The 15,505-nt window shown below is 41.2% G+C and overlaps 1 protein-coding gene across 1 annotated transcript in view; it reads left to right on the forward strand.

Annotated features, from left to right (window-relative positions):
- The first annotated feature begins 958 nt into the window (after positions 1 to 958).
- The window catches only part of npr3 (natriuretic peptide receptor 3), a 30,411-nt gene continuing 15,864 nt past the window's right edge, over positions 959 to 15,505 (forward strand). Inside the window, exon 1 of the mRNA XM_034208388.1 lies at positions 959 to 1,959. Coding sequence (XP_034064279.1) covers positions 1,299 to 1,959 — 661 coding nt within the window. The 5' untranslated portion in view covers positions 959 to 1,298. The remainder of the gene's footprint in view (positions 1,960 to 15,505) is intronic.

Below are 15,505 nucleotides of genomic sequence, written 5' to 3' on the forward strand. Positions count from 1 at the left end.
GGGGGTGGCAGGGAAACGGGGTTCAGGGGGAGTGGCTGTACCCGTAGGATAGAAAAGGGGGAAGTGACGTCTGACTCAGAGGTCGTGCGGCTGTGGAGAAGAACGTGTTGCCCACATTCTGTTACTGAGTTTAGGCTAGTTAGCTATATTTTGGGTGCAGTCACTTTTGCCTCCACTTGCTGTTCAAAATAAATGTTGAAAGAAAAAGTAAATCTGTTTACAGTTCTGTTTCATATGGGTGTTGAGAGATGTATCCATAGATTTAGTCCCTAATTTTGCTCTCAAAGTGCACCAGATTGATGCATTTAACTTCAACATTTAAAAAAAAAATCTTCCCGGGGGAGCATGCCCCCGGACCCCCCTAGAGGAGGTGACCACCCCCTGATAAATTGTCTCACCCACATTGAGGATGCTTCCTACGCCCATGTTTTATTCCATGCGTCAAGTCAGGCAAATTGGGTCAAAATGTTATTGCATCAATGATCTGTTAACATTAAAATCACTAAATATATGCTGTAACTATTTTGCTCTAGGCAACTCAAGGGCTCAAGTAATGTGATTACTATATGAATAATGGTCCAAAATAACATTAAATGCATAGGGTTTTTTGTTAAGTAACATACTTTCGTCGCAGGCCGGCCGATACATGCCGCGCATTAAGTGGGCCTGTCAGTCAATTAATTCCCGGGCCACTTTTTCCCCCCAGTCCGTCCCTGCTTTGCACCACAGCTGGTTTAACACATGGACATGAGTTGGCTGTGGCACCAGCCGAAGTGCATCATGCACTTCACTTCAAAACACAGAGAGAAGCGTTGTGTGCTGTTTGTTGTTTCAGGCTCCCAGAACCATAATTCCCATTAAGTGCATTAACCCGGCTGTGTTGAAGTGGCTCATTGTGAGCGGGCGACGGTGTAGCTTTAAGAAGGAGGTGGGCAGCGCTCGATGACGCAGGAATAATCCTGGAAAGATGCTTCAAAACTCCAGGCAGGAGCCAGCGTGTGTGGAGCTGCAGGCTGAGCTGTTTGGACCGCCGACCCGGCAGATCAGAGCTCTGCTGGACAATATTTAGAGCAGGTTAAGATCCTTCGAAGAAACTCTCAATGTAGAGAAAACACACACATTCAGGCAGATTCGCTTTTTTAATACACAGTTATTTACCATTAAGACATTTACTCCCGGCGGAGGGCTTTCTGTGTGCAGCTGTATGTGCACTGCCAAAAACTTGAGGAAAGAAACATCTGAAGAACACCTCTCCAACACTTTGTCCTTTCCTGCAGCGGGACTTGGAGAGGGGCACCATGCCATTCCTCGGCGCACTGTGTGTGTACTTTCTGATCGTCCTGAGGCCAGTTAAGACAAACAACATCACCGAGGACATAGACGTGTTGGTGTTTCTGCCACAAAATAACTCCTACCCGTTCTCACACGCGAGGGTCGCACCGGCCATCCTTTACGCACAGCAGCGGCTGCAGGCGGAGGGGGGGCAGTACTCCGGGATCCACTTCAACATACACTTTGAGAACTCCGACTGTGTGAATGGGGCTCTGTTCCTGCTGCTGGACAGGTCGTGCGGGCAGAAGCCGGATCTGATCCTGGGTCCGGTGTGTGAGTACGAGGCGGCCGCGGTGGTCCGGCTGGCGTCGCACTGGGACATCCCGGTGATCTCGGCAGGTGCCCTGGCCGCCGGCTTCAGCAACAAGAACACCGAATTCTCCCAGCTGACCCGCATCGCCCCGTCCTACGTGAAGATGGCAGAGACGTTCACCGCGATGTTCGAGCACTTCACCTGGAGGAGCGCGCTGCTGCTGTTCGAGGACGACAAGCAGGAGCGCAACTGCTACTTCACCCTGGAGGGGGTCTACCATCTGATGGCGGACTTTAACATCAAATCATACGCTGTTTCTATGGAGGAACGTTTGGACACTGACGACATCCTCCAAAACATCCATGACACTGAAGGTAAAGCACTTTCCCCTTCTTAAATTCTCCGTAAGACAGAGGTGGGAGAAGTAGGCTATACTCAGATATTGTACTTGAGTAAAAGTAGAAGTACTCTGATCTTGTGTTTGAGTAAAAGGAGAAGTACTCAGATCTTGTACTTGAGAAAAAGTAGAAGTACCAGAGTGTAGGAATACTCTGTTATAAGTAAAAGTCCTGCATTCAAAATGTTCCTGAAGTAAAAGTAGAAAAGTATTCTCATCAAAATATAGTGAAAGTAGCGACATGTCAAAGTAGTCATTGTGCAGATTGGTCCATTTCAGAATAATATATATGATATGTTTTATAATGATTGATAATTAAAGTGTTCTCAAAGCTGGTAAAGGTGCAGCTAGTCTGAATGACTTTGTATACTGCAGGGTAGCTGGTGGATTTACTCCAGGTGGAACTAAAGTCTGATTCAACACTTGATTAGATTTCACATCATTCATCCAGATCTGTGAAGTAACTAAAGCTATTAAGTACATGTAGTGGAGTAAAAGTACACCATTTACCTCTGAACTGTAGTGGAGTAGAAGAAGAAAGTAGTATAAAATGGAAATACTGAAGTAAAGTACAAGTATCTCAACATTGTACTTAAGTGCAGTAGTAGAATAAATGTACTTGGTCACTTTCCTGATAGTAAGAAACTAATTCCTTAGCCAAAGTGTTCTTTATATTGCTAGTGTGTGAAATCAACAGACCCAAAACTTAAAGAGATGAAGACGAAAACTCTGTAAAAAAAGAGGAAATATTTACAATAAACTAGTTTAATTAACTAGTTGATTTTATGATAGCAGACACGTTTTCAAATGTTTCAGTTAGACAAATGAAGTGAATATCTTTCTAGGTTCAGTTTTTAAGGTAAATTCCTGTTTTGTGTTACTTTACCTCGACTGCAGCTCATTACACTGTCTACACTCTACAGGAACATATTGTATTAGACTTTCGGACCGAATATTGTACTCATATTAACGTATGAAGGTCTATTCAGAAATGTGAATTGTCAGAATAGTTACCGATTAGTCATGTGAGTGGATAATCAATGAATGAATTAAAGCTTTAATAAGCAACATTATATGTCATTTGCACAATAATTACAGAGAAGGAGTTCCTGGCAATGAAAATGTCAGAGTTAGTGATTCATCTAACAATGGCAATTTGATATATGTAAAATTAATATTAAATAAATGGGATTATAAGACCTAAAAAAGTGCAACGCCTAAATATATAAAAAAACAAAACGTATTTGTGATAGACAACTTGAGAAGACAAAACTGTAATGGAATGTATATTTTGTTCATAATGTGATATGTGACTTTGGATAATGATAGAGATAGGACATGCATCATAGCTTTAGACTAAATTAATATTTGATAGATTACAAATAATCCTTATCTGCATCCCGACTGCAGAGTGAAGCCGTTAGGTTGGGAATCTGTGGCTTTATCTGTTCTAACCTTCACTGCAGTCTCCGACCCTCAGAGATGAGGGACTATATCTCGTACAGTCATATCTGAACTCTGTCATCGTCTTATTCTCAGCATTACAGCAGAGAAGGCTCTCAGATTGTCTAGTGAGATGATAATAATGAGGTACGGTTGGGTATAAAATAAGCCACTTTAAATTGAGTAATGAGAATCCCTGACATATTGCAATTATATCCACAGGACCCTTAAAACAAATTGTATAATTATTATGGGAAACAAGTGAGACCCAGGCTAACAATAAACATACACCAATTTTGAATATGGAACCAGTCAACATGAATTAGAAGCAGGTGTATCTTATTCCACAGAAGGCATAAGCGCTATGGGACTGGTGTAGAATGAGGATGTGTGTATGCTCCAGCAGTTTCAGCTCTGATAGGCAGCTCGTTGGCTACGATCCTGATTACATCACCTCATATCACAAAAGTGGCTGTTGTATAAATTTAATTAGCATATATTATACACTCTAAATGCTGCTGAGCCACAAAGTGCACCTGATGGTGAGGAATTAGTATTCCCGGCATGTGCCTGACTGAGAGGTGCGAAGGGTTTCAGCTGCTGGAGGGGAGGCAGGTCGTTGTTAGCTTGTTTCAGCACATGTGAATGTGACTGTGAATCAATTCTTACTCACAGATAAAACATGATTTAAGACTTCATATTGATGCTGTTGCATTTCTCAGCTTTGCCAGCGGTAATCAGGCACACAGCACTTTAGATGAGATGTGACCATGCTGCACAGTGCTGTCAATCATGCTGTCACACTCACACGCATATATTCAGAATACATTGATTCAAGACCAGACTGCTGGGTTGCCATGAACACAACAATTGTGTGCATGAGCCAAGTGTGACTGCCAAAAGGATCTTGTAAACAATGTCCTTGGTCTGCAACATCATCAGAACAGACATTTTATACTACGCCATTCTGAAGGGCTACTTTAGTTCTGTCTTCACCGTCAAAGCCTTTGAAATCCTCCACAATCTGCACATAACCATGTTGTGTTTTTTATTTATTTATTTCAACTCACTTGAGTGTGTCTCTACAGCATACTGGCGTCCTGAACTCTTCCTTGTGCACAGCAGCAGCCGTCTGTTTATTGGTTGTTTGTCTCAGCTACTGTGAGGGTCGAGTCAAAGCGGCAATCTTAGGGACTTAAAAGTGAAGCAAGATGAACTTAAACCTGCATTCATTCTAATGGCCAGCAGGGGGCCACTCCACTAGTTGCAAAAAGAAGCCAAATTGTATAGAAGTCTATGAGAAAATGAGACTACTTCTCCCTTAATTAATCACCTCAGTAAATGTGTTTTCTAATTATGCTGCTACTTGTAAGTCCTCTTCAACATAATGTGATGTTCATGTTGTAAATGATGGTCCCATTGAGAGCGAAATAGGGAGAGGGGTCTGCCTGCAGACCTCCACTCTCAGGACAGTTCCGTTGCAGACCTCCACTCTCAGGACACCTCCACTCTCAGGACAGGAAGTGCACGCTAAGAATTCCAAAATAAAATCACCACTATCAGTACAGTGCAACTTTCCAAACAAGAAATTCACGCAAATACAAAATAAAATCGGATCGTGAGATTCGTGACGGATCGTGACACTTATTATATACATATGTATATATATATATAGATATATACGGACACCTTGTATTGTTGTTACTATCAGTACAGCCGCAGCGCCACTTTCCGAACAGGAAATGCACGGAAATACAAAATAAAATCGTACTGACACAACAATATATGTAGAAACCGGGTGAAATAGCCAAAAAATAAATAAATAATAAAACCGGGGGAAAGTGAAAAAAGTAAATAGGAAAATAGGCACTCGTGAGGCGGGCAGAGTCCCCTGTCAACTCCCGTTACATTCCTCCATGGTGTCATTTGAGCGGGGGGGTCAAAAGGGCTTGACCAAGGCCGACCCAAAGTGCACGGTGGGCGGACTCATCACCTCTGTGATGAGCCTCCATTGTGATTTGAAAACTTCCATCAAACGAGTCCTTCGGTGGGCGGGAAAAAAAACGCGTCAGAATCATCACTTCCTGTACTGACAGTGGAGGTGTCCTGAGAGTGGAGGTCTGCACCGGAACTGTCCTGAGAGAGGAGGTCTGCAGGCAGGCTCCCATGGAAATAGGTGATAAAGAGCCGTATGCTTCAGGGCGGGGCTACCTTGTGATTGACGGGTCACTGACATGGTGTTGTCATGTGTGGGTTCTCTCTGTGTTTCTTTCACATAGTTTTTAACTTAGAAAAATAAAAGTTAATTAAAATCTTCCGGTTCCAAATAAAGAAGATGTTAACAGCCAAACTCAAGGCTTTAACACTTTGGTTCACAAACCATTAGATCCACCTCCTAAACTGTGTATGGTCGGGTCGGATCCAGAATACATTTCAAGATTATTGAAGCTACATGTTGGTTCTTGCATCAAGCCTAGAGGGTGCCGGGTGGGAACTGGTTTGAAAACAAGACCCATGCAGGATAAAGGCCTACATGGAAGTTCAGATCTCTTGACCTCTGTTATTCTTCGCATACATTGAGTGCTACCCACAGGATGTTGTTGGTGTGTTAAAGATGAAAACAACATCTGATAACACACACACACCTCTTTTCATTGATTGTTCCATCAAGAGTTGGACTTCAAAGGCATTCCTTGGTTCCAGTCCTCTGCCATAAAACCAAGTGGCAGAGACTCCGTGACAGTTCGTCTCAAAAATGTGAACAAACTCTGCCTTAAGTCATGATTACCATAAATGCATACATTGTAATGTTTTTCATGCTTAAATTACCAAGGTTTAATAATTAAAATGTATTCCTTACTTCAAAATACAACAGTAATAAATGGTGCCAGCATAACCTCTTCTTTGGGATGGATCGGCCCAGCTTTTGTTGGCCTCTGTTGAAGCAGCGAGGTCCCCATGGAGCCTTTAGGAAGTCTTAAAACATCTTGAATTACATCTTTGAAAAATAAGGTTGAAAAATGTCTGGAATTGGGCGGCCCCGGCCCAGCTGTGGCGAACCTGGTTTTGATTCCCAACTGGGGACTATGTTTGCATCCCCTCTTTCTCCCATTTTCAAAGCTGTCGATGCAACGTGCCCCGCCCGGCTTATCATGTTGTTTTCCTCACATTTACATCATGAAAAGTAAATACACTATCTGATTTGAAGTCTATGAGGAAAACTGGCCTACCTGGTTCCTTTAATTCCTGCAGGCACCCTGAGGCAGCTGGTCAGGTGATAGGTCAGTCCTCTGATAGGAGAAGAGCCGTCACAAGGGCTGAGGGCATTACGCACGGCTGTCCACCCTGATTACCGTCATCAAATCTCATGCATATAAAACCAGTCTAAAGCACCCACACACACACACACACACACACACACACACACACACACACACACACACACACACACACACACACACACACACGCACACACATCAGGATGGTCTGTTATAATGCAGAGTTTTGGATGACTTGGACGGGATGATCCTGTTCCGCCTCGTTTCTTACGAACGTCTTTGCAAGCAGCATTTATGTTTCATTCTGCAGATACATAACAGTGAAAACGCAGACCTTTTACCACATAAAACCAGTGTGAATAACAATTAAATTGCAGATTGATTAACAATTGATTGTATTACTTTGCCGTTTAAAGCTCACACATTGGCCTTTGGAGGCACTTTGTTGTGCTGTGTGTTCAGTGGTCAATGTTTTCATCATGCATCAGAGCTACGAGACCAGTGTTGGTCTGCATGAAATGTATTTCTTAATCGCCTTCTGATTAATTGTCCAAATGAACCACTTAGCACTGCTGCACGTTTGACCCAAAATAGCAGGGGATCTCTGTGCAGTCTGTGTGTTTTATTACTGTTTTCAGTGCATCAATATCTTGTTTGTTTTATGCCGTCACTCGAATTGCCTTGACCTGTCCTGGAACCAACAAGAGACATTTCCCCCTAGCTGGACATTTGTGCAAATATGTTACAGCAAGTGTAATCCAATTTGCCTGATTGGGAAGTGTTTACTCAAAATTTGACACACAAATCCAACTTGACTTTCTCATGAAACCTGGACCGTAAAAGTCAGCCATGATCAATTAACATCTACCTTTGTAAAACATCAAAATGATGTGCCATGCGGAACGGAGCACACTTTAATTTGGACGGACCCAAAAACTTGGCTGCCATCAGTCAATAAATGTCCTAAGTCTTAGATTTCTTGGTTGCCGTCAAATATCAGAAAAATCTGATTTTATGTCTTATTTCTTTTCCTAACCTCTTGTCCTTAACATCAGTGAGAAACTCCACGGGGTAAGGAAAGATGTGAGGAGAATTCATCAGGACTTAAGAACACACAACCTCGGTCCCAAGAGGATCTGACAGCGCTGATGCTGCGACGTCATAATGATGCATCAGCGGACGTTATTGCTATGGGGGAAAATAAAATGTTCCATAGATTAACTAAATTCTCATTACGATTATTTGCCCCGTGCATTCTTATCATGTTGTTTCATGCAGGCTTCTTTACCAAGGTTTGAATCCAAATAAGAGAAGGAAAGTGAAAATAAAGGGTTGCTCTCGATCAACCTCACCCCCATGTTCATGTAAATGATTGATCATGAAAGTGTTATCAAAGCTGGTAAAGGTGCAGCTAGTTTGAATGATTTGCTGCTTGACTGCTGCGTGATAAGGGCTTGTGGGTTAGCATTATATCCATATCTCATTTTGGCTCATATCTCAAGTTGTCTTTAAACAAGGAGTACCATTCTTGGAGTGCAACTTCTCTCTCTGTATTTAGTCTAAGAGCAGTTTGCATAAAATATACAGATAGTTTGTTATCAACGTATAATTAGATCTACCAGCTCTCTGCACATCTCAGATCATTACTCCTCTGCACAGAGAAGATAACTACAACTGTGAACTGCCTTTTGTAACATCCATCAGACTCCTTCTTCAGCTTGACATATTAATGTTTTTAGATCATCCTGATACATTTTTGGTCTGTTTCCAAAATGTTTGAGCATGTGTCTTTACCCGTCAGACCTTTTATTTTGTGTGTGTGTGATGACCCTGCAGATCTGTTATTTAAGGTTGAATACCTCTCATTTCTTTATAACAGTAAACCTCCTCAGCACTTTCTCATTTCTATGAATCCCCACTGGAAAAACAAAGTTTGCCAGAGGCGTCTGCTGGTCATCATCAGCTGCTGTCTGACAGGTCTGGCGGAGGCAGCGCCTGAGGCTGGGCATTATTATCACATTACAGGTAGACCTGGGTGGACAGGAACACCATGATGTGTGAGCACAGTCTGTTTCAGTTACATTGGGCTGTGCTGCAACTGGAAACAATAGTTTGTTATTGAAAAAAAAGACGTTTTCCCGTTAAAAGATGTTGGTGGGGCGGGGGGTTATATATCTGAACCGAGGGTCTAAAGCTAGATATTCTTATATACTGTACAAATTGTAAAGCCCTGTGAGGCTCTAATAAAATGACCAAATATAGGCTTCTCTTAACATGCATGTAAATAGGGACTGCATGTAGAGACCAAACCTCATTTCATTTCTCAAGTAATAACTGTGATTGCATTTATTGAAGCAACAGAATCCCAAAAAATCTATTCAGCCCTGCCGACAATCATCACACAACTCCTTGGATTGTACCAAGATCACTATTTGTGGTCCCATCATTTGGCAACGTATCGGCAAATTAAGGAAACATTTAAACCAATTTGAAAATACATCACAAGAAGCTCACAAGACGATGGAACCTCTTCCCAGGCGACACGTACAACTGGCACTGCTAGCATTTAACCTAGTGTTTGCCATTCATTGATAAGACTGCCAATTGAAATCATCTTACAAAATACACAGAATTTGTAAACAATTAAATAACTGCTGCCATTTATTTCAGTATCTACTCTGTAGAGAACATAAGCTGGACATAAGTTTCAGTTATTATAACCACACATCTCTACCATCTGCAACTATTGTGCTCAATCTAACTAAAGAAACGTGAAGTCTGAGAAAAGGAAACATATGATGCTTACCATAACATAAGCGGCGCAATGATCCCTTTGTAATGCACTCACAGCTGTTTATTTACAGAGAATTATAATTTATAGTGACCAAAGGCCTGTAGTACGCAGCCAGTTCAACTTACCTTGGATATCTTTGTGCCATCTGGCTTAGCTAACCCTAACAAACGCGATCCCGCTAAACGTCCTACAACAGTGCTGATAAACTCTGTAAGTCAACCCAGGGTTTCTCAGTCTGGATATGAACGCGTTCAAATAAAAGGGACGTCGTTTGCAGCATTTGACAAATCACAAACATGGAAGTAACTTCAGGGTAACACTAAACCCTGCTTTGTAGTACAGGCCACTGATATCTTGCCATATCATCTAATTCTATACAAGCTGTAATACACTGTAATACAAGGTGTTCTGCCAACAAAAATAGCAGACAAGTTAAAGAACAAGAATACATTTCATACACAAAATAATTATTTTTCAAATCAGGACAACTCTTGGTGGATTATCACATTCACGCCGTGGACATTTACAACAGGAGAAGAGGCAGTTGTCATGCATTTGGTTTGTAGCCATGGTAACACCCCTTTTACGAGTGAGAGTTCAGCTTGGTTATATTATCTGTGTTGATGGCCTTATAAATTTGTCTCCTGCATGTCATGCTGTGCTTGTAAAAATCCCCTCATCAACTTGCTTCAGGTTTCTGTGCCATTAGCTGCAAAATATTACAACGTTTAACAAACACATGAGAGAGAGAAACGGAGCGCATCTGTCGTGATTGGTCCATTCCTGATGTTAATCCTCCCGAGACACGCACTCCCATCCTGAGTCTCTATGAAGTCTTTGTGTTTGGAGAGAACTCCCCTTGGACTCCAGCATAGTTGTAAGGCAGTGACTCACTTTTACTGTACGACCACAAATGTCTTAGCCTGCAAGGGCAAAGGACAATACTGTAAATAACAACAACAACAAGAACAACAGCAGCCACCTTATCCAGCAGTCACTTTGTTCATAAAGAATATTCTGTCTGTGCTACTGAGACAGATGGATTTGAGAATGAATACTCTCTCCGACACAGGGATCCGATAACATAAATCCTTGTCTTTAGAGTAATGGCATTACAAATATGCACAACAGACCCCTATTTGCATACGCTCTGGCTTTAGAAGTTGACTGCCAACACAGGGCACTTGAAATACACTGAGTTAATTTGTAACTAGCATCAGTGCCCTAGCAAAAAGGAAAATCCAGAAGTTTTTAAATATTGCTGGCTGCAAGCACTGCCCCATGGAATGGCCTGCAGAGCACACACAGGGCCAGTAGTGTGTGTAGAGCCCAGTGTAATTAAAGGGTGCTATAGTGCTGGCAGGACTGAGGTGAAGTTTGTCCCACTGACTCAAGGGATATTTCAGGAGGTGTGTTTAAGTGACAGAGTTGTGAGGAATGTTCCAGCAAGACTCTGAATCTTCCTTATTAACAGGGACGCTGGGGTTACTGTGTTTTCAATTGCAACCCTTGTTTGTGTAGCTACTTGTTTGTTGGTTTATTCATTTTTAATCACTGGGACACCAAAGGAAAAGTTTATATATACCCAGGGAAACATTTCTGTACATTTAATATTTTTGGCTAACCGTTGCTCACTACATAACCTTCAATGATTATATGTGTTAAGATTCACACACATCGAGCTCCAATAAGAATAGCTTGCGCTCTGCTGGGATGTCATCACTGGGCAGACAGTTGGCAGGGCATCAGGCTCTGCTCACTCTGCCTGAAGCACATGGCTGAATAAAGGGAGAATTATACGGAGGGAATAAGTGCAGTCTATTCTTAACCGTTTTATTAACCCATATTGCAGACAGATTGTTATTATATATCTTTACTGACCAAGGACCATGCATAAAAATACATTAATCTCAAAGAGAAGAGATGCTTTATGCCACATTATAGCTAAAAGCTCATTTCCGACTGCAGGTACACATAACAATCAACACACATTAAATACATCATTTAATTTCATAATGCCTATCACACTAACACATAAAACATATTAAATACATAATAATAATTACATATAGTTCTACAATTCCCTAAAACTAACATTTCAAATTATAGTAAAATGACTGGTTGCTCAAAGTCCATTTGTTTGCACGATGGGAAAAAGTGTGAAAATCAATGCCGGTTTAAAGATCTTCTGATACACACAAACCATTCAACTGAAAGGAAAAACACATGTGCATAGACAAAACATAGCACATTCAGGAAATATGACACAGCATCATTTTGGGAAAAACGCTGCATATAGAAAATGTGAATTGCAATGTGGGTCAGCGTGGCCATCTTTAGGGGATTGCATCTATACCATTCAGTGTTTCTCAAACTTTTTCATACCAAGGACCACTTAACCAATAAAAAAACACTCGCGGACCACCTAACTCCACAAATATCAAAAAACACATCGTTTTTCTTGAACAGATTACAAATCGCTTGAAAATGGTAGCCTACAAACAAGTGGCAACATGTGTGATGAAGGTGTTGCGCTGGGCTATATCATGCAATTGAAAGTGAAACTTAACCTCACTCCATTGCGGAGATATTCCCGCGAGAGTGCGGAAAACTGAAATGTATTTATTTATTTCAAATGTGAAATATTACCAAGGGGGGCGCTCACGGACCACCAGTGGTCCACCACACTTTGAGAAGCACTGCATCTATACACAGGAAAATAAGCATCTGCAAATGAACACTGTCAGATTTGATTTCAACACTTTGACAGTGTCTATTATGGGTCCACACCACATCGAGTTAATTTCACTATTTTTAAAGAGTTGGTTTCTTAACACTATTCAGAGTAATTATTAACTCTATTTGGAGTTAAAATGTAACTCTTCGTAGGCTAACACTAACCAGTTAGTTTTTCTCAACACTTGCATGGTGTTAAATATTAACTCTCTCACAGAATAGTTTATTAACTATGAAAGTGTTACTCATATATTAACACTATTAGGTGTAAATAAAGCTCTAATAAAGTATAAAAATTACTAAAAAATAAAGTAGGCTAAAGTTGTTTGAAACAAGATTTATTTTCAAACATTCGCACCAAAAAATACACAGCAATATGGAACAATGTATGCTCTCTCATTTCATTCGATGAGAGGATAACAGTTGAATCTGATGAAATGGAGGAAGATGGTGATGGTGTAGGTTCGGCAATGAAGCTGGTGATGCTGTAAGATCGAGCATTAGGCGCTTTCACACCGCAGTACTTTTACCACAAAGGTTAATCAGAACTTAGTTCATGAGAACCCTTTAGTTCTCATGAACTAAGTACAGATCGCGTTCACACCGGAAAGTCCCTGAGGGAGGATTACGGCCCGTCTACACTACAGGCGTCAAAAAATGCTTTCAACGCTTCGCCCATTCATTTGAATGGGGTGACGTAGGATATTTTCAAACTTCGCCGAACTGCATTGTGGGTAGCATGGCAAGGCGTTGCAAGCATCACGAGCATCTATCGGCGTCAAAAGTTGAACAATGTTCAACTTTTGAGGCTCGATGCTTGCTCGAAGCTGGCGTCAGCCAATCAAATCCCGTTTTTGCAATTCCCGCCAGTACAAGCGCTAGCCAATCAAACCGCGTGCAAGCTGGGATAGCCAGACCGCAGTTCATTTCCTCATATTCCAAACGAGAAATTACGGTAGCAAATCACCCGGTTCTTTCCAACCAGAACTATTTACCGGGATACAAACCGGAGGAACCAGGCATGGAGGGAGGTGGCAGAGACAGTGGGTGAAACTGGTAGGTTTTCGCCTGTTTGGGGAGTTTATATCCAGTTTACTTCGTTTTAACATTGCTATTGCTATTGCGGGAGATTCATGTGATTGGTTGTTGGTGGCGTTGCTCGCAAAAAATCGCCAAGCTTCAGACACGCCCAGCTTCAAGATTTGTTTATGCCTGTAGTGTAGACGGGCCGTTAGGCAAATGAAGCCGCTGACGTCACTTCTTCTTCTGCTTTGGGTTTACTGGCAGGCCGCAAACAACTTCACGGCGTATACTGCCGCCCAAAGTCCCCGGCCGGAAGTCCCCGGAGTTGGGGACTGGCTTCAGTAGAAGCTGCTGGGACTCCCAGCAGCTTCTACTGAAGCCTTCCGAGTAAATCGCCAGAAACGCCGACACCTCCTCATCTCCTCCGCTCCCATGTTTTATTTTGTGTTGCCATAAGTTAGTCTCTCTGCGTTTCTGCGCTGGGCTAATGCTAATGCTAATAATGCTAATGCGAGGAAAATAAAATGGCGGCTTCACAAAACTTTTACGGGGCGTGGTTTGCAATCCGCCCAGCCAATCAGAAATAGGAACCTTTTTCTCCCACGAAAGTCCCTGCTCTCTAGCAGGGACGGAAAAGGGGGTGAAAAGGTTCTCATGAACTAATTTTAGTTCCGTCTCTTTTTGGTGTGAACCATAGACTGTATATATAAAGGTGTGAACCATAGACTGTATATATAAAGGTGTGAACCATAGACTGTATATATAAAGGTGTGAACCATAGACTGTATATATAAAGGTGTGAACCATAGACTGTATATATAAAGGTGTGAACCATAGACTGTATATATAAAGGTGTGAACCATAGACTGTATATATAAAGGTGTGAACCATAGACTGTATATATAAAGGTGTGAACGCAACATTTCGGAACTATATCGGAACTAAAGTGGGAAAAGTACTGCGGTGTGAAAGCGCCTATTGAAGCTGGTGATGCTGTTAGGTTCTGCAACACTGATGAGTCTGCTACCAAATTTATCTCGAGATATAAAAATTGACACAGGAGAATAAAAGAAGAATAAAAAAAAGTGTTAAGGTGTTATCATGTGATTAAAAAAAGAAAGAAAACTATTTCCTAAAAATCAATTGGTACAGTATGAGAAAGTATCAGTTGTATACATGCAAACATGTTGATGCATGCATATTAAACCAAGACTGAGTCAAATCTTCCAAACCTTTATTTAACAACCGTACCTGTTACTGGATACTGGCGGTATCCAACCTTGAAGTTTCGGACCCCGGATTTAATCAGTTCATCAAATATGTCTGAATCAACCTCAGTATCTGATGTATCAGTCAGATTGAGCAGGCCTTCAGTTAGAAGTTGAGACTCCAGACTACATTTGTCTGTAACTGGGAGATATACAAAATAAATAACAATACCATGTCATTTAGACTTCCAAATTGACCTTTTTTAGTGACTTACGTTTACAATTATAATATAGATACAAACCTTCTTGAAGAAACCGGAGAAAATCAAAGTTTTCATCAATTTGTGGAACTTTAATGTATTTCTGGACTCCTCCATATCCCACCTTTGCCAGCATTTTCTGTATACATTTTAGTAAGCTAATGAGAAGTAGCTTTCTACACAATTGTATGTAATTAAAATGAATAAATGAACAATCCTTGTTAGACATCACATAATTTATATCACATATAAATCTTACCACAAGAATTGCGAAGAGAAGATATAAATTAATCTGCCGTTTTCAAAAGCAACCTTAGACACAAACAAGCTTTTGTTATTTTTATACAAAAGACAGCACCTAAAAATGTAAGATGTCACACAAAATAATTGAATACTCTTAAGTACAACACTGTAGGTGATCTATGCAAGAGATAACAGGTAATAAAGCAATGCCAAATTGAATGTAGAACACCTAAAAGAAAAATATAGCTCAATCATTGTAAACAAGCTGTAATGATGTGACGATAAATTATTCGCCACCTTTTCTAAATGGTCTAGTAAAATAACTGTACGCTTTGATGTATCGATTCATATTGACACACGTTGCGTTTCGGTGTTGTCTGACCAACCAAAAAGACGGGAGAAGCAACCAGGGCAGATGCACCAGTAACCATGCCCGGCGCCGTGGGAGGGCCAGGGAGGGCCCTCCCATTTGACATTCCTGCCCTCCCCCAATAAACACGTTTTTTATTATTTATAACATTTAAAAAATAGATATTTT

Source organism: Gymnodraco acuticeps, unplaced genomic scaffold (genome assembly GCF_902827175.1).
Source record: "Gymnodraco acuticeps unplaced genomic scaffold, fGymAcu1.1, whole genome shotgun sequence".
NCBI classification, from domain to species: Eukaryota; Metazoa; Chordata; class Actinopteri; order Perciformes; family Bathydraconidae; genus Gymnodraco; species Gymnodraco acuticeps.